Below are 19,538 nucleotides of genomic sequence, written 5' to 3' on the forward strand. Positions count from 1 at the left end.
TGTCGAGCTCTCTCTCTCTCTCTCCCTCTGCTAGCGCTGCTGACTGGTTGGCTGCCCCTCCTTTCCTCTCTTGCGCGTACTCTCTGCGTGTAAAGTCTGTGTTCGTGTGTGTGTATGTGTGTGCGCGCCGCTCCAGTGGAGCTCAAACGCACGGGCGCTCCCCCGTGTTATGCTTCACTTACCATTGCAATAAGCGAATGCTTTTTACTACTTGAGGTCTTCGATGATGTACTTGAAATTTTGATATCATTGATGCTAACGATTTAGTTGTAAGGTAGGGTGATTTTGAGCCTGATGTTCATTATAAATGATAAAATAAAAGTTCTTAGTTAATCTTTTTTCTTTATTCATGGCGAATTTTATGTTTGCCTTTTAATTAATAGTCATAAAATTGAAAATGCAACTTCTTTCATTACTTTCCATTTAAATAAATTAAATCAACTAGTTGTAACTATATATTTTTTTGGACGTATTTCATTTGAATTCTTGAATTTAAAAAATATTTTCAATCACAATTAGCGTTCTTTTGACATGACAATTTGAAAATTAAATGCATCTGTTGAGCCATACGCCGAATAATAATAGACTAAAAAAATCATCAACCCGAAACTGACAATAAAAAAAAAAGAGATAATTTTCCTGTACATAATCATCCCACGAGAACAGAATCTCACGCATAAAATCGTCATCTCAAAAAAGAGGACTTTTCTCCCCCCTGAGCCCCAAGCCTTTATGCAATTAAACGTTACGCAAAGAACGACCGAGAATCTATAAAGCTCGAAAGCTTTGCTCGTCCATTATTTATGCGATGGCGTGTACGCGCAGGTGCGTGCGTGTAGTCCGTCGCCGTCGCATCACTGGAGAAACGCCATAATAATTCATGTGCCGGGAGAGCTCCGCTGCTGCCGACGAAGCGCGCTCCTGTTAAAGCCAAGCCGAAAGTCGCTCTCTTCGGGCCAGTGGCGCACATCCGCCCGGCAGCGCCTCTACTCAGGTACGTAGCTAATGATCTCGTAGGCCCGGCGACTGAAGCTATATTGCTCTTCTTTCGAAAGAAAAGAGATTCAATCGGTAGTTCGAATGGTGTTTTTGTAAGACGAATCCCAAACGTTCAATGCTTTGCATAATTTTTTTTTTTTATTTATTTATTTTTTTCCTCTGTTAATAGTACTTTTTATTGCTGATATTCAATATAATTCAATATGTTCTCTTTAACATTCTATCGATAATTTCGAAAATATCTTCGCATAAAAGCATCACATCATTAATAAACGAAATATGAATATGCAGTGTGTAAGGTTTTTTTTTTCAATTTCTTGTGCAATCATGACCTTGTTAAAAAAGAAAACGATAAAAATTTATCAGAAGCTCATCAGTTTATAGCACTATTGAACAAGTCAACTCTGGTAACAATTGCAAAATCGTTAAAAATATCCAAGTAACCCGGCAAAAATGATTAACTTTGAGTAAGAGTTTTGCCGTGCTAAACATTAAAGTAAACAGCAAAGTAAAAGTTTTCAGATTCCTCAACAATAATAAAAGCACGCGAAAAGATGTCTCTCCTCAAAACCGCATGAAATTAACGAGCAGTGCAGCGACTAATTCTCATTTGAGCTTTCTGCCAAACGAGCTTAGCAGCAAGTTCAGGGACCCAATAAAAGTGAATCGCATAAAACTTTTGCCAAAAGTATGTAATCCTTTCTGGCGTGTCTCTAGCAGCTCACGAGAATTGGCAATTTTTTCGCATAATCCTTGCTTCATGCTCTGGAAATCATCCAGAGTATGAAGTAAGTGTTATTAAGCCATCTAATTAAGCAACAAAGAGAGCTTTTGTTGCTTAATGAGGTACAAAATCGATATAAGATGTAGGTAATGAATGGTTATATTATTAGAGAAATATTTTTGTATTTACGTTAGCAACGGTGATAATTGAGTTTCGCTACTGAAAGTAGGAGCTTTGACCCATCTCTTTCCGAGTAAAGCTTTATAAATAAACGGTGAGCCGCTCTGACGAAGCAGAGGCTATGAATTCGCGAGATGTCTGTGTGTGTGCCCCGACGTTCAGATTTGCAATTTGTTTTAATGAGTTTTTGGAAGAAGCGAAAAGCTTACTCTTGATATGGAAATATAAGGACGCAAATGGACAAACAAGATACAAATAATGGAAAACAGCCTGTCGCATTGAATAATTTTTAGTGAATTATGGTATTCTCGGCATGTGACAAATTTTCATTGAATACAGTTGAATTTGACCACTAATTTTTAGTATTCAAGTGCATACAATAATTTTTAAATGCACTTTCTGAATATCTTTTAAAATTTTTTTTGACAAATCCGGAAACATTGATATGTAATATTAGATTTCCTATTTTACATGCACAATTCTTAAAAAATAATCCTCGATATCATCAGAAAACCACCGACAGAAAAATACTTTGTTTTCAGTCATCCAATTGGCAAAGCAAAGCGACGCCGCGCTTAATCCAATGGGAGCTTGGCAAATTGGTGTCGAGTAAAATCGACAGCACGTAGTTAGTGGAATGTCCAGTGGTTTTGAGGGTACCGAATCTTTCGGACGTGATGTAAAGCGGACACTCGTATCTGCCTTTATCGTGAATTTCAGCTCGACGAGTTGGTTTTAACCAAACCAATGGCATTGACTCGCTTAACACCTTTGGGCGAGCTTCCGATAATCTCATTGACTTCAAGTCCCAACGAGCTCCAGCGAGATACATGCCGCGCACGTATACACCATCATCCGGTGGTGACGTTGAGCTCGACGATGGCAATACCTGCACACGTAGAAAAAACGAAAGATCATTTCTGCCGGTGACCAGCGCAACCTATCGAAAGCGGGTGTAGGAAATACTTGGGATGGTGTTGGAAACTCAAGTAACAGGATGGTAATTATAAAATCTATCTTTAGGAGGATTTACTATTGGGATTTCGAGAAATATTTTAAACCTGAATAATTTTTCACGTCATATGAGTCAAGTAAAAATATTTATAACGTTATTGCATATTATGAAGAAAACGAATAATGATAGGCTGATTTGAAGATTAATTCATTATTGAAAAATAATGCATATATCATTATATTTCTGCTGACGTCTTGATTTTCAGAGAAAAATAAGGAAAGTATTAACTAAAAATAACGTAAGGCTGAGACGAAATTTGTTTTCTTATGGTAGAATAGCTCATTTATGTAAAATATATTGCGTTATTCATTGAGATGAAAATTTATGATCATTTAAGAAGAATTTTTCATATGTAATAGATCCAATAGCTTCTTATAATGAATTCAATCAAATTTTCTATCGAATTCGTTATGTCTTGAGATGGTTAAAATTTTACTAAACAAAGCGATATTTTTTATGGAAAATGCATGCGTTATTTTTTGAAAATCCTGTTTGGACGAAGAAAATTTTGATTTCAATGAATAACGTTATCAGTATTTTACATTTTCCAAAATGCATGTTTAACGTAGAAAATAATAAACATTGCCAACATTGCGTTGTTTAAAATTCGATAAAATAAAATGATGCTCTTTTTATAATTTTCAACAATAAAGTAAAAGTTGATTAAAAAAAGTGACACCTGCAAAGTACACATATTAAATACTTTGAACATGATTGAACGACACACAACTCACTTGAAAATCAAAATCAATCAAATCAATCGATATCTTGTATTTCCTAGCGTAATTCTGCGTAGCTCCGGTGAGAAAAGCGTGCACAAATGAGAATCCCGAAATCCAAAAGACAGGTGGTTTGCCGTTGATTAGCCAATCTCGGAAGAAGTCTAATCGCTCGAGAAAGTCATTGACGAAACTCGCTAAAGGCTTGAGACACGGATAAGCCGAAGCTCGGCGCCACGATGGTGGTATTTTTCCAGCCAGCATGTGCGTTGAGAGAGTCTGTTGTTTGAAAGGTATTTTTTTATAAAATGGTTGCGTACCCACACACATTTTAGAAATCTTTAGCGTGAAAATAAATCTTTTGACCTTTACAAAAATATCGAAAAATCGGGTAGTTATACGCAACAGTTATATGCAAACACAAATATTCCACAAAGTGCTACAGATAGCTTACAGTTTTACATAAAAATAATAGTATGGCAATATCTTTCGTTTGCAAACGGCACTGTGACAAACAAAAAAATCTTCATTTCATGTATGACGAATAGATCTTACTTTCTATATATCGTACATAAAAGAATAATTATCTGAGCTATCCGATAATCTTCTGTACTATCCAACGGAATTGAATATTAAAGTTAATACTTTCTAGTTAAAATACAGACTTCAATCTAGAACCTAGTATGAAAAATTCGATAAAACAACCCTTCTTTTATCCGTCGATCGTAAACCGTACAGTTAGTTTATTGAAATACGTCTCTCCTTAATTTAGCATCCTCTGAGTTTGTTAATTAGCTTGCAATTTTATCGAAGAGAATAATGTACGACGCACGATATGAATTTAACACTCTCGCTTAATTTTTCTACTTTTCCTTTAATTATACCTACTTTTCCTTTGAATAAACTCACTTCCATGTCAGGCGTCATGACAATCATCCCTTTCACAGCTTTTTCAAGCATAGTCATCGAGTTTCTCATCTCTTTCAGAAGTTTGTTGTAACGTTCCATTTCCTGTATGAGTACGGTGTTCATAGATTCAGAATACGACGCTGGATGAAGTCGTTGCGCATCCTCAAGATCGAAAAGTTCTGGCAGACGCTCGTATATGTCTGCTTTCATTGCGAGAAGCAACTCATCTTGACGTGCTGTGTCGCCTATACTCACTCCACCCTACAAATTTTTCAAGATCAAAAGGCCAATTTATTTTGCGAAGTCTTAGTAAAACTAAAGCACAAGAGAAATATCTAGTGGCAACTACGCAAAACATTGCATAACCAAAATGGAAAGTATATAACGAAATAAGGGCAAACTCTAAAAGTTACTTGAAGTATTTTGACCCCTCGAGGCAAAACTTCGTAAAAGTTTGGATCATCACTCCGCGAGGTTCTATGTAGTGCATAAGAAGAATGAATTCAAAGAGTTTACTTTGGTTGGTTATACCAGTGTAAATTGGGAATCCATAACGACCGAGAAATTTCTCGGGCTGATGAAAACTTCTTATTTAATCACGTTAAAAGAGCATAACATGTACACATTGAATTTAAAAAAAATGTAAACTTAGTACAGATGAAAAGTAGTTTTAAAAGGTTTCACTGTCGTCTCTTGTTAGCCTAACACACGAGCGACTTGTTGGAATAACAAGTTCTAGCTAAATAGCCGCAAGCTCGCGCAAATTTCGATACACATAAGCCACAAAGCGGAAGCTAATTACATTCTCAGTAAAGATACATCACCTGCATATTGCCAAGGGAGTCAAAGAACGTCTTGGAGATGTCGAGATCACGGGTGATACCTGCATTCATATTAAGTCCTAATACTTCAGGTGACGGCTGAGCTGGTATCGATTCAATTTGTTTAATGAAATCCAGATACTCGCATCTGCGCGACCAATCGGAAAAATTAAGTCAGTTGTATTATTTTTGTTGTTGAAATGTTACTGTTAGAATTTTATTTATTTTGACTTATATTTTGACAGGAATGTCAACTTTTCGAAGTCGCTTTCTTAAAACAAGCTATACTAGACAGTAACATAATCACGACCAGAGCTCATTACAGCAGAGTGAAGATTTTTTGGACGAATATATGATCTAACTATCTGTGATTTGATAAATAATTATTAAATTTTTAAACAATTTTTCTTTCTGATTTGTGAACAAATTATGAAGGACAAGAGATCATACGTCGATAACAAGAAAATTTTTCATAATGAATATTAAAAAAATTTCGTTTTAAAAATTCCGCAATTAAAAAGATTGAAAAGCTTGAGTAAAAATTAAAGAACACACTTTTTCGGCAGCATATATTCACGTCCAGTAGTCGGTGCGAATGCATAGTCAAGATTGCCAATGACCTCGTCACTATAGAAATCTTGTAGAATGGTGTTGAGGCATCTACGGTCGCGGTCATCGGTAACACGCCCGCCGTAATTGCATTCCCCAGTCAGATAGAGAATTGCCTTAAAGGGTACCTCGTCATACTCGTTGACAAAGATCTGCAGCTGCTGAGCTGATATCTGGAAGTCCGACTCGTTGAAACCTACAACGGCAATATGAATACCGTACTTTTTTGTCTTGTCGTCCGACTGGTTCCACTGGCAACTACGGTCTGATGGAATGCCAACGATTACACGACTCGGCACGCAAGTGCAATACTCTGCTACGTGACGTCATAATTGGTTTTTCTACGAGAAAGTTGAATGTACTGTGCGTGTTTTTTTTTTATATTTCAAAATTAAAAGTTTGGTCATCGACAGTGGCGAAATATTTAAAAGCTCGCGTTCGGAAGTACATCATATTTATAAAATACAGTACATTAAGTACGAAATGAAAGCACTTTCCAAAAGAGTTTTCTTTCAAATCGTTTGGATACTTTTAAAGATGCAATCTTATTGAATAAAATTTCTATGACATTATTGCAATCGAAGTATGCCAGTAATTTATACCCTTTTTAAAGTATTAAAACCTTCATACTTATTAATTGATACTTTACTTTATTCTAAAAATGAGCAGGAAAGCTCCCGCGCTAACTAAGGCCCTGTAAGCTTTAAAAAAAACTGTGTTCCATGTACCTTATAAGATGAATTAATAAAAATTACAATAACATTTTCATTCATCATTATTGCATGAATATAAGAAAGATACAGATGTTTACCATACGCAATATTCCAGCCTTGCGAGCCGTAATTCCTTCTTTCTTGTACCACTGCATGAAAAAAACAGAGTCCATAGAGCAGTCGAGTAAAGGTCCGTTCCTTTCCATGGCAGCCGGCAAAGAACTCGGGATCTTTGACAGGCTCCGAAGTGTATGATCGCATGAGATTTTGTCGTAGACCACTTGGTGGCTCGTTCGTCATCTTATTTATGATGCGACACAAAACATTAAAAAAAATACCAATTCTAATCGATTATTAAAAATACTTACTTTAACGCCATTTTGCAGTACTGTAATAGGAAATTTATCCGACGGATAACTCGTAAGCCAAAGTCGGAAATTAATCGAAGTATTGGTCAAATCGAAGCCTTCGCATATTTTCTCAAGCTCTGACATCCAAGAAACAGCTAAGTGACAATTTTGCAAGCAGACCCAACATCCATCTTCTTGAGCTGTTGTGATCAAACCTCGTGCTATAGGACCTTGACCTTGACCCAATGATATGGAGAAGAAACGATTTGAATAATCTGACTGTTCGGCAAATTTTGACAATGCACTCATTGGATCAGAGCCAGGTGACAAAATAAAGATCAAAGGTATCAAGCAATTTGAGTCTGCGTATGAGCCAGCAATATTAAATGCTGGAGGAGTTACGAATCGTGCGTCCATCGTTTTACGCACGAATTGTATGACTTTAGGTATAACTTTATCCGGTCTGATCATTCTCATAACAATCAACTTTTGAAACTCTGTCATGTTTGTTTGCCAAGGTTCTGGTAATGCAGCTTCCTCAGGATTCACCGAGTCGTAGAAGTTCTTCCACAATTTCAATTCATCGCCGCCAAAGTGATTTGGAAAATCGACGAAATATGATATATTAGCCGACCTTTTGATCTCTTCCCAGGATTTTTCAGAAAGCCAATCAGGTGCAGGATTGGGCTCAACACTCGATTGCAAAACAATTCCACCCGACAGAAAAAAGCTCATCTCATCTTGCGTAAGCTCACCGGTCGCTAGCATTATCGTCGTACACAAGATGAACGAGTATAAGACCTTCGAATAAAAATAAATCACAGACAAGAAGAGAGAGAAGAGTTTATAAAAAACTTATTTCCGTATTTTACCTTGTCGCGTTCAAAGAGCGATCGGCAAACGTTCCGATAGAGATTGTAAGTGAAGGTTTCGCGCAAAAAGTAAAGACGGCGTTCGAGGATGTGACTCTTACTCGCACTTTCGATCGACAATATGTAAAGATTGATGAACCAAGCGAGTGAATATTGATACATCGGGTCGATATTAGGAAGGTCGGTAACGGTGTAATATAAAGCTGAACTGTGTTTTGCGATGGGTTTGTAACTCTGACGGAATGCTTCGATTTTAACTTCCGTTTCTTGAGCGGCTTCCTGCTTACGGAAAATGTCGGCAGAGAGAATTTTTGAGGAATCTAAAATCTCGATTGCTTCTTCGTCTTCGAGGATACTAGCGCCAGCGCTTTCGAGAGTTTGTAAAATACTGTCCTCTACCTGTTTCATTGAAAATAACGAAATTTAATCGAAGTTCAATAATGAACGTTTCTTAATTTGTTTTTAATCGAAATAAGAATCTCAAAAGAAAAAAGAAAGTACCGGATGAAAACTTCAAGTATAATGACAAAGATTGATTATACCTGTTTCAATGCTTTTTTATTAGCTGCGCTCTGAATAATGAGGTATTCGCGTTTCTCTTGTAAATCCGGACGTTCTTTAGCGACGACAATGCCTAATAATTGATCCTCCAAACCTTCAATAGTTAGAGCAAAGTTAATTAAGGTAACTTTGTTGAAGACTTCGGGGAGATAATGCGGATTTCGTAATTTCGTAGTTATGTATAAGCGGAAGCGTAGATTATATTCCAGCGACTTTTCGCCCAGTGTAATGTACCATATCCCGGCCACTTTGTAGATATTTTTAGCTAAAATTGGATCGAGGGCAGCCTCAAGCTCTTCTCCAACGTTTTCTATTAACACTGGTTTACCTACAAACGTTTTATTTGAGTAAATAGACGCTTTTTTTTGAAGTATTAGAGACATGCGTAAATATTTATAATATCTGTATTTTTGTTTTGTGGTGGTTTGGCTAACGGTCTCTTGAGTTTTTAAAAGAATAGTATATTACGATACATCGCCGAAATTTGAATACCCTGGTTAGCTTCGATAACACGCAGACCAGCAAATTTAACTTTCGAACCGAATGTCGTATACCTTATATTTTTTATCCCCGACACATAGTGTGTTTATATATTTATAAACGAAATTTTCGTAACTTGCATAAGTACGCTCTCTCGATCATGTTACTTACATAACTTTCTACTTAAAGCGCTTCTTTTGGTCATTTTCATTATTTTCTTAATTTAATATGGTAATATCTTTCTTTCTTGGCCATCTCAGCACTAACTAACCAGTTTTTTGTAACAAAGGCCGTCGAACTTTTGCAAACTGAGGTGTCAGCTCAGCTTTTGCAAGAGTCGTAATTGCCAGCAAAAACTAATAGTGGATAGGAAAGTGAATAAAGTTGAACTATAGGCAAGTATATTGGTTAGAGGATGACGTCGCGTTGGCAAAATTTCACAGCCAATTAGAAATACGCGTTGGTAGTGACGTTTGAAAATGCCAAGGGAATCAAGAAAAAATATTTTCATTAATATCATGTAAAATATACAAAATTGTCCGAAAATACTAATATATGTCTATATGTATCAAAATAAGACATCCATTACTTCTTTTGAAATAAATGTATAAAAAGATACTTAATATGAGAATTAAACGTTTATTATCTCAACGATATTTGTATTAGAGTACTTGACTTTTAAAATGTCTTTGAAAAATAGCACTCACCGAATTCAATACACTGCTCGACAATGCTCATATATTGAGTATCCGTAAGTTTGACAATTTCAAGCTCGCTCTTTTTCTCCATACTCCGAATCCATTTGTTAGCTTGACTTTGCGGATCGATGAATAAACTCCAACGTTTAGTATTGTCCATAATAATTGCATTCTCCGTGGAAAATGAATCTCTTGGCAAGCCATAAATATTCCACGAGTTGATTTTAATTTCTGAACCGAGAACCCGGACAAAACTATAATCGTCTGAACGTGGAATGTCAAGTTTTTTCACGTAATCTAACCACTTTTTTAAACTTTCTGTGCGATATGAGCTTGTGTATGGACCCAAGTAGGCGATCATACCGCACGAAATAAGAACGTCGCCGGGTAGAGATTCAAAGCAACGTTGTAAATTTTTTGCAGCTTCGGTCCAACGACTTTTTTCACCTCCTAAACCACTAAATAAATTACATAACTTTTTTTTTATTATATATGGTAATAATATTATAATTATCTATAAAAAATAAAATGTTTTTCAAAATAATAACTGGTTTTTAATGTCTCTGTTTTATTATTTCTCTAATGATTAATTTGCAATATTAGTTGATGATCGAAATGGTATCCATCTTAATAGAACTTTATTGCGATTTTAAAGATTACTCCTATACTTTTAGGAAGATAGAAACCTTCATCAAACATTCAATTTTGATGAAGGTCAATCAAACATAAGATCACTTCAACAAATGAAATGTTCAATCTTTTACATAGAAAATAAAAAGCTCTGTTTCAATATTTTGCAAAAAAAGTATTTAAAAAATGTTACCTTATCAATTTCTCTGCTCGTATCAACTTATTCTTGCACAATGTGACTTGATTCTCCAGATCGATTTTCATCTCAATAGTATCAGCTAACTGCTCGTTAAGAGCAGCTAGCTTATCGTTCAAGTCGGCGAGCATTTGGCGCTTTTCATTCAAGAAATTCATTGTTTGCTCGAACATTTGCTCGGCTTCGGCAAGTTTCTCCTTCTTCGGTGCTACAATCTTGATCACCCGATCATACAGTACCATCGCTCTTACCCATTTGCATAAACCCTCAGCTGCTTGAGACGCTTTAGCTACTTTGCTCGGCTCGAAATTCTTATCTGTCATATAGACTTTTTGGATAGTCTAAAAAAATAAATATATTAATTTTTACACTACTATACAAATTTTATTTTCCTAGAAATTCCGATCCAAACCTGCATCGTCTGAACAGGAATATTATCTTTATCATAATCCTTCAAGTAATCAAGGAACTTCATATCACTGAGCATGCGTTTGCTTGGACCCCAATAATCAAGAATCTTCTTACCAGTCGACGGATCGTTGACTCGATCAGGTGGAACATTCATCATGACACAAACCGCCGCCATCACGAGCTTGACCCCTTCGGGTGGATTCTTCATTGATTTAACAAGCGTAATATCCGCCGGTTTCAGGGTATTCAACGCAGCTGTCAATTATTACAAATTAATTTACTCAAGAAATGAAATTAAAAAGGTTAAAATAAAATAAAAAAATTATCACCAATGGCTTCTTCGAGGACTGGCAAAGCCTCAGCTAAATCCGTTTCACACTCAGCTTTTAATGCTCCAGCAAATTTCGCTTGTTCGTTTGCTGCGTCTTCTTCTTTTTTGACAACTATTGTGGTTTGCTCTACAGATATATTCTCGCTTTCTATCTTTTTCATTGTTTCTGCCGTGAGGATCGCTGACTTTTCCAGTTGTGGTTGGAGGGATATCAGTTGCACTTTCATTTTTTCAACTTGTTCGGCCGCAAATTCAAGTTTGTCCAGTCCACCTACATATCGATCTCTAAAAAAAATAATAAAAACTTAATAAATTTTACGTTAATTATTATTTCACAGATGAATACCTAGCTAATATGACTTCGTCTTGTTTTTCCTGCATTAGTATTCCAAAAGCTCTAATCAGATCTAAAAATGCAGCAGAAGTGACGTACGTTTTTCTTCCGTACTCTTCATAAAACCTAGCACTTATTTCTTTGGCACATGTATGAAAGTATTTACATGCTACCACAGAGTTGACTTTAATTTCATCAGTGACGTTGATATTTGTTGTACTCCGTAGAGCCACCTGTTCTAATGCATCTTCCGGCCAAACTTGAAACCAATCGATCGTACAACAATTTACTAAACTTGGATACATTCTTAATCGCATTCTAAAAGATTCGCCGATTGGACTGAAGCAGAGCATAACGTGCAATTTTTCTTTGCAACGATTAACGAAGAATCTAAGGATAGATAGTACAGAGATATCTAGATTACGATTTCCACCTTGAGCAGCCAATCTTGTAGCTTCAACTATTTCTTGTTTCTCTTCTATGTTTAACAGATTTGGAGCTTCCCCTGAATTCAAAAGACCATCGATATCACTAAGGAATACTTCTTCTTTAATTTGACCTTCCGTGAACAAAAATACTGTATCTTTCCCACTACCAGCGACTTTTAAAACCTTTTTTATATCATCTCTCCATTCATTAACTCCATAATTACTACCAATCTCCGGTTGAAAGAGACCGCAGTTCGTCATTTGCGCCGCAAGTTTAGTCAAAGATTGTCTTCCAGATCCACCAACTCCGACCATTAATAAACTTCCAGCTGGTATGGCTAAAACTCGGCATATTCTCGCCAAATGTTCAAGTGCGTAACGAAAAAGAACAATATCCATTTTGTTTTTATGCGTTGAATTATATTCCTCAAGACATAAGGTAGTCACTTCAAGGTAAGCATCTACAGAAATAATTTCTTCATACTTTCGGTCCTCATCTACCGCATCCATATCCATAAAATTACCAAAAATTAGATGTTGAAGACTTTCTTCTGTTAATTTACCGTCGTACTTTGGCAAATCGTCAAAGACATTATCAAATGTGTCTTTGAAAGTTTTTACTGTTTCTCGAATTCGTTCGAAAAGCCATTTTGAATCTAATGAATCTATCAGTCGATCACCAAACACTCGCAAAATCTCGTGAGTCCATAATCTGATAAATGTTTCTCGTGTTTCTGCAGATTCTTTTCTGATCATCGCACATCCTGTTATCACCCTAGCAAAGTCACGAAGATTAAATAAATAATGAGACTTAGCAGGTGTTGGTCGAAGACCAACTCTTGCCTCTTCGAAAATATTCATTGTGGCGGTTACAATACTGTTGACAGTTGCATTAATATCTGATGCAAATCCTTTTCTTTTGAGACCATAAAGAGCAATATTCACGAAAATACGAGAAATACTGTCATTTGAAAATTCGCTGATCTCATAAAGATTAAAATGCCTTAAAAATCTGGCATAGACTTCTTGTCTGCTACCTCCTGGAGGTGCCATAGCGCAAACAAACATCGTGTTGTACACTCTCACAACTTCCGGTTCCTTTAAATCATACCAGAGGTTGTGATCGAAAAATTGACGTAGTAGTTCTATGGCTGGTTGAGCTCCATAAACTTCTTTAGCAGGCATATTTACGTCATCAATAAAACATATACATTGAGCATCACCCATCGGACCATAGTGGCCTTTCCTTCTTTTGAATAATTTAGAAATAACAAGGTCTTGCGTTTGAGCGGCAGTTGTTCTTGCAGTAAAAGTTATGAAATTTGGCAAAAAAGCTTCATTGTTCAATTTATTTATTATCATATCCTGTATATAAAAACTCTTTCCTGTTCCAGTTTTTCCATACAACAAAAAACGTTTCTTGTGTTTGATATGCCTCAAAAATATATACTGATACTTAACAGTATCAATCGTAGGTATCAACATCTGTCCTATACTCTGAGTTTCAACAATGGGTTCTGTTTTGATAACTTCACCAAAGAATTTCCATGTACCTTTACCTTTAAATATGTAAAAGTTATCGTGGATCAAATTATCACTAGGTATACCGATCGTGTCCATTAAAGCAGGGGGTATTGGGTAATTGTCGTTTTCACCTTTCCAGATCGTCACGACAAAATCATTAAACTTCTCACGCGAATCAACATCTAACGTCCCACCTATACCCCAAATTACAGCTATCAAAAATGAAGCTTGAAGCCAAAAGTCAACATACGAGTCAACCTCATCATTTTCCTCAACAGCATCATTCATGTGCATTTCAATGAGATTCATCGCTGCCATAATCTGATTAATTTGACCAGCGTGTAAAGTTAGATGGCACTTCTTTCTTGTGAATTCCAGACAAGGTTCAAACAGCCACTCGATTAATTGCGCTATGACATCCTCATGATTAACTCTCCAAATGGGATTCACGTTACTCGCCCATGATTTGACAATTGGTCGCCAACCAAGTACATGAGGTTCGATATAGATCATACCACATCGTGAAACTGTAGCCGGCGAAGCTTGCAATAGATCCATCACTTCAAATATCATCGACATTACTCCCGTCATTTGCATGACTTCTCCGGAAGTGAGACACAACTTTTTATTGTCGTCCAGTACGGTGTTCAAATTTTCAATCCATACAGCGTCTACTGGACCATCAAAAATTAGCCATTTTCGGTCTGCTGACTCTTCGCTGCAATATTTTCTGAAAGCTACAGCGCATACTCCGTCTGTCCATTCGGATGAAATTGGATCAAATTGCCCATACAGTTGGCCCATGGTTATAGATTTGGGATTAATAGTGATAAATTTTGTCACTGCTCCATTTTCATCACCCCATTCGTGCATCAAAGTCAATGCATCAGCTAGTGTATGTAAGACGGTTGTCTTACCTGACAATCATCATATCATTTAAATTTATTCGTAACTTAAAAATATTGTTCACTTACCTCCACATGGATCACCAACCAACATAAATCCATGTCTAACGATCATCATTTCGTAAGTTTGTACAATTTTCAATAAAAATCCGTCTGTTTTTTGAAGATTTCTTCTCGTCGCAATTTCACTGATTGCTTTCAAAAGTACATCATAACTTGGCGAAGGCAATTCGACCCCAGGAAATAAATCAGAAATTATGCCTTGAAACAAAGGAACATCGTGCGCTAAGAATTTCGGAAGATTAACGTCGACTATTGACCTCAACAAAAGGATTGTTTCATCTTCATCCGGGAAACGTAACTTAATATTTTGCGCAGCCGTTAAGACAGTTTTTACAGCTCTCATGCCGTAATCGTAATGAGACTGAGATGATAATTGCTCTGAGCAAAGTTTGTAAGTCGTAACGATTTTCACAGATAAAGTTCGTGCGTCAGCGAATCCTGACGAGTATAAGAAAATCTCACCGATCAATGCGTAATCTGGTACCATCATAGCAACTGTACGAAATAGTACTTTCAAGTTATCTGGTAGTTCCGAACGACCAGCATAGCCTGGATTCATTGTAATGCATACGTATACCGCAGGATTCAAATTCAATTCTGTTCCCTTGAAAAAAAATCATCCTTTACTTACACAATTCATCAAAGTTTTGAAAATTTCACACATACTTCGAATATGAATTTATCCAAATGAGCTCGTACGGCTTGAACGATACAAAGTATCTGCTGCGCAACAACCGACAGTACCTCAAGCTCAATGCGATTAAATTCATCGAAGCAAGCCCAAGCACCGCAAGAAGCTAAACCTTTAAAGAACTTTCCCATGTTCTTGTAATCAAGACCATCCGAGCAGTTGAATACAACGCATTGTACTGCCAATGCTCGGGCTAAATCTTTCGTTGTTTCGGTTTTGCCAGTACCGGCTGGACCCTCGGGTGCTCCGTTGAGATGAAGTGCGTATGCACCGATGAGTGTCCGGTAGCATCTGTCAGAAAAATTTAGAGTGAACGAATTAACATTTTTTCTCAGTAGTAAGTTAATTTATAATTTATAATCGCCCTATTATTAATAAAAAATAATTGTTTTTTTAATAATTATACCATGAAAAAAATTCTGTAATTTGCTATATTCGTAAAATGTGTCTTCGAAATGTAGATCATTAGTTTTAATTTTAAAATAAAATGTCTTATTAAAAAAATTCAATCTAATTAAAAAGTGAATATTCATCAAGTTTGAAAACTATATTGACTGTATTTGTAAATAAGTTGTGATCAATCTGAACGTGTCGCGAATGAAAATCCAATTTAGATTCTGTCAATGTTTCGCGCAACATAAATGCAAAATGAAAAGATACATCTCGAGGATTAACTTCAAATAACCTGTCAGTTAAAGGAGTTATAACGAGACGAGGACAATTTCCCAAGTATTCGTAAGCGTATGGAACACTGGCGTTTATTATTCGTACTATGGCGTCATCCTCCCAATAATAACGTAGCTGTGCCAGCCACTCGAAGTCTGTTTCGTTGATAATCTTCTTATCGATGAGAGACTTAACGACATCTTGCGCGTGAACGTCTATTGTAATTAGAGCGTTTAATGTCGTTCGGTTCTGCTTTGATAACGGTCCTATTAAAATGTGATTTCATTAATCCTTTTGAGCTTCTTTTAACATGCAAAAGTAATTTGCGCGATTTTTGCCTGATAACATTTGTTGTCTGAGAACATAGTTTGATTTTTACTAAATGAACAGTTCTTACATTAAGAAGATTAATTCTTAAAGTAAGTACGCTGTGAATCAGAGAACTCCATTTTTTAATAATCTGCGGATGAAAAAATCTTATTATTTATGTTGAGTGTTCGATCCGCAAAGGTTGACTCCCATAATTAAAAATCACAAAGAAAATGAAAAACTGGTTAAATTCGCTGTATATTTAAAATAAGAACTTCGTTAGTACAATTAGAACAATTATGAACTTTGAACATGATGTAAAATTTGTTTCTAAAATACGCTTAGAAGAATCATAACATTCATACTTTCGAACTAAGATTACTCTAAGCCTATATTCAAAGTTCTTCTTCAAACAAGTATAATTTTTATGAAACCTACTGAACTTATTTAGAAATCTCAACGCAAACAATAAAAGCTTCTCTCTTACCCTTAACGAGATTAACGACGTCGATAATCTGACTCCTGAGCTTCTGATAAAGCCTTGTCATGGCAGATAGCATGTGAACCATCAGAGCATTCTGCACCTCCATACTCCAGTAAATTTGCGATACGCACAGTACAACCATCCCAGGCCAAGTTATCACCCAGTCCACTCGCTCATTGACCTCGTAATCGTGATAGCTCATAAGGATCTCATGACGAACCGATGCAACCATTTGTTCTTCAACCTATGTTTAAAATTCGATTTGTTGAAGAGCTTTTTAAAATCGGGACACTTGTGGGAAATAGAGCGTGAAACAATTTTAAATGTAAACTCTCATGAGAGATGAATTAATTGTTTACGAAAATTCCATCAAATCACAAGAATTCTCCCGAAAATTTTTCTCTGACTTATTAAGGTCTTTTTTTAAAAGTTTATTGTTATTATTGTGGCAGCTTGTGAAAATGATTGTAATAAATTTGCTCAAGTAGTCGAGTGTTATGATTAAAGATTTGAAAGTGACGTCAAGAAGTTTCTATATTGACTCCTAAAGTTTCGGGAATTTGATAAAAATCAATGGAAATAAAAAAAATTTTTGAATTTGATTCAATAATAATTTCGAATCATATTTTCATGTTAAAGTTGTGAAAAGTCTAGCTTAATAAAAACTGAATGATGCTTCAATAACTCATCATGAGAATGACGAGCAAATTTTAACAACACACGAAGGCACTAAATAGTCAATGAATGAAATGAATAGTATTGACAGCTCTTAAACATAATGAAAAATCAATTCAGAAGAAGAGTAGAATCTCACTTGAACAAGCCACTTCTCGACACAGCCACGTGCAGCTTCTGTAGATATCAGTTCCTGAATCATGATTTCCTCTTTATCATCACTAACGAACGAGTAGATCTCTAGTTTTTCATTAAATCTGCAAGACATTTTCATTTGAATCACTAACAAATCATCGAGAATGCGAGTGTACACACCCAAGTTTGGCAATACCCTCAAAGCATTTTTTCAAATGAGGTTGTACCCTGAGCGGATCCTTCGTCTCAGAAAGTATCTCAAGCATATCGTCATTGCTGAGAAAGAAAAATCTAGGGAAGAACAATCGCTTCTTCTCGAGGTAATTCGCCACGCCTTCGTTAACCCGCTCCATCAGTTCATTTGCGCTTTCCATCGCCTCCCGCAAGCCTAACTGAAATCAATACTTTCTCTCTCATTTGCTTCTCATCGTGTCGCAAGCATATATTGTCAAAGCAGCTGTATCATCGCAAGCTGTGTTAGTTCGTTTTGTTTTCGTTGTACTCAGAGTATACACAATGAATTTAGGGCAGAGGATTACCAGAGCGTTCATCACGGGGGACAATTGTTGGATGATCTAGTTTTGCAACAGATAATAGCAGCAACGTTCGACGGTACGATGTTTAAAAGTACTTCTTCTGGATACGTATATCAGTATTTAAATATTTGAATTGCAATCAAACCACTATTTTTCATTTATATAAAAAAGTAGTGTTTGTATAAGAAGATTAAAGTGAGTTGGCAAGTAAAATGACGAAGAGAGAAAATCGTCTCATTCTTGATAGTAAACTTCGGAAGGGAGCTTTCAATCGAAGCATTCAAATGGAAATAATGGCTTTTGAAGCGAGAGCGAGAGAATTCGTGAACTAGAAATCTCTCAAATTCAACTAACTGAATTTGAATTTTTTACGATTCGGAAAGACATATAACAGAGATTATGTTTTCAAAAGAAATAAATGTACGTGTTTACGTCATATAAGTCACCTATTCTCGTCACGTCTGTTATGTAGGTTATTCAATTAAAAGTTTTATAGCTAAATCATTTGACATCGACGTGCAAAAACGTAAAATATAAAATAATGAAAAATTTTGTCATTGAGGAAAACATGAATAATTACGAATCAATATTAACTATATAGCAAATTGTGATTGGTACTTAATTAAAGCTCACGCAAAAACGGGCGAAGTACACGTCCATCTTTGTAGCCCCTCCTCTGTATATGTTCGAATCTCCTGGCAAACACTCAAGGAAGAGATAGATAGATACACACGTACATGTATCTAAATGCTTACCGCGCCGGCATTTTCGCGGACCCGAGGTTCCCTCGTGACGTTCTGCATAGCCTTGCGAAAAGTGCCATCCACCTCGGTGAAGAGAACACCTTCCTCGGGGAGTTGTGCTACGATATCCTTACTCGAGAATATCGGCAGTAGATACATCCATTGTACTTGCACCTATTAGGGATTCATTGTTTAAATAATTCTATTCGAATATTTATCTCGTTTGAAATACGTACTTTAGCCCATTCTTCTAATGTACGTGAAATTCGAAGTAAAAGCTCGTAAAAGTTTTTGACCTCGGTGGCGATGGGTTTAACGAAGGCGGAACCCCTCATCGCTTGCACTTTAACGATTTGCTCCTCGAGCATCGCTTGAATATCGTCTAGCGATGTCAATATGTTGACGCGACTGTCCTTGAAGGGTGTAGTCGTGAAGAGCACAGTGTCCCATTCACGTTGCATCTTCTCAAGTAACTCTTCCAGACCTAACTCCTTCGTTGCTCCGACGCTTATTTGCTCATATCTTTTAGAAAATTTTTTGGTTATTTTTTTTGTTTTTAATGAAGAATTTATTAGTTCGTTCACTAAATTATAGATATAAAAATATCAGAATTTAGAAAGATTTAATTCATCTAGAATATTGAAACGAAGTTCAATGCCATGCAATATTTTATTGAGGATATTATTTTACTATAAAAATTTTCAATTTCACTTGATACTTTTAAACGAGAAAAATCAATCTAAACTTCAGCGAAAAAGAAACTGAAATCATTCGTAAACTGAAACGTACAGATCCATACTGTCCATCAAATTCATTTCAATGATTTT

General features: G+C 36.1%; 1 protein-coding gene across 1 annotated transcript; it reads right to left on the reverse strand.

Annotated features, from left to right (window-relative positions):
• Positions 1 to 2,441: 2,441 nt before the first annotated feature.
• Positions 2,442 to 19,532, reverse strand: LOC131669834 (dynein axonemal heavy chain 7-like; the record flags this gene model as incomplete). Its single annotated transcript, XM_058945002.1, has 23 exons — positions 2,442 to 2,792; positions 3,653 to 3,916; positions 4,547 to 4,807; positions 5,371 to 5,515; positions 5,923 to 6,172; positions 6,788 to 6,989; positions 7,058 to 7,840; positions 7,912 to 8,310; positions 8,454 to 8,800; positions 9,660 to 10,108; positions 10,474 to 10,817; positions 10,889 to 11,142; positions 11,217 to 11,503; positions 11,565 to 14,421; positions 14,479 to 15,076; positions 15,139 to 15,454; positions 15,849 to 16,095; positions 16,626 to 16,866; positions 17,437 to 17,554; positions 17,613 to 17,824; positions 18,724 to 18,885; positions 18,948 to 19,233; positions 19,501 to 19,532. Coding segments are annotated over 23 exons (9,405 nt in total), but the record flags the coding sequence as incomplete, so codon positions are not given.
• Between the last annotated feature and the right edge of the window lie 6 nt (positions 19,533 to 19,538).

Source organism: Phymastichus coffea, unplaced genomic scaffold, assembly GCF_024137745.1.
Source record: "Phymastichus coffea isolate CEN01 unplaced genomic scaffold, Cenicafe_Pcof_1.1 PCOF00097, whole genome shotgun sequence".
Lineage (NCBI taxonomy): Eukaryota > Metazoa > Arthropoda > Insecta > Hymenoptera > Eulophidae > Phymastichus > Phymastichus coffea.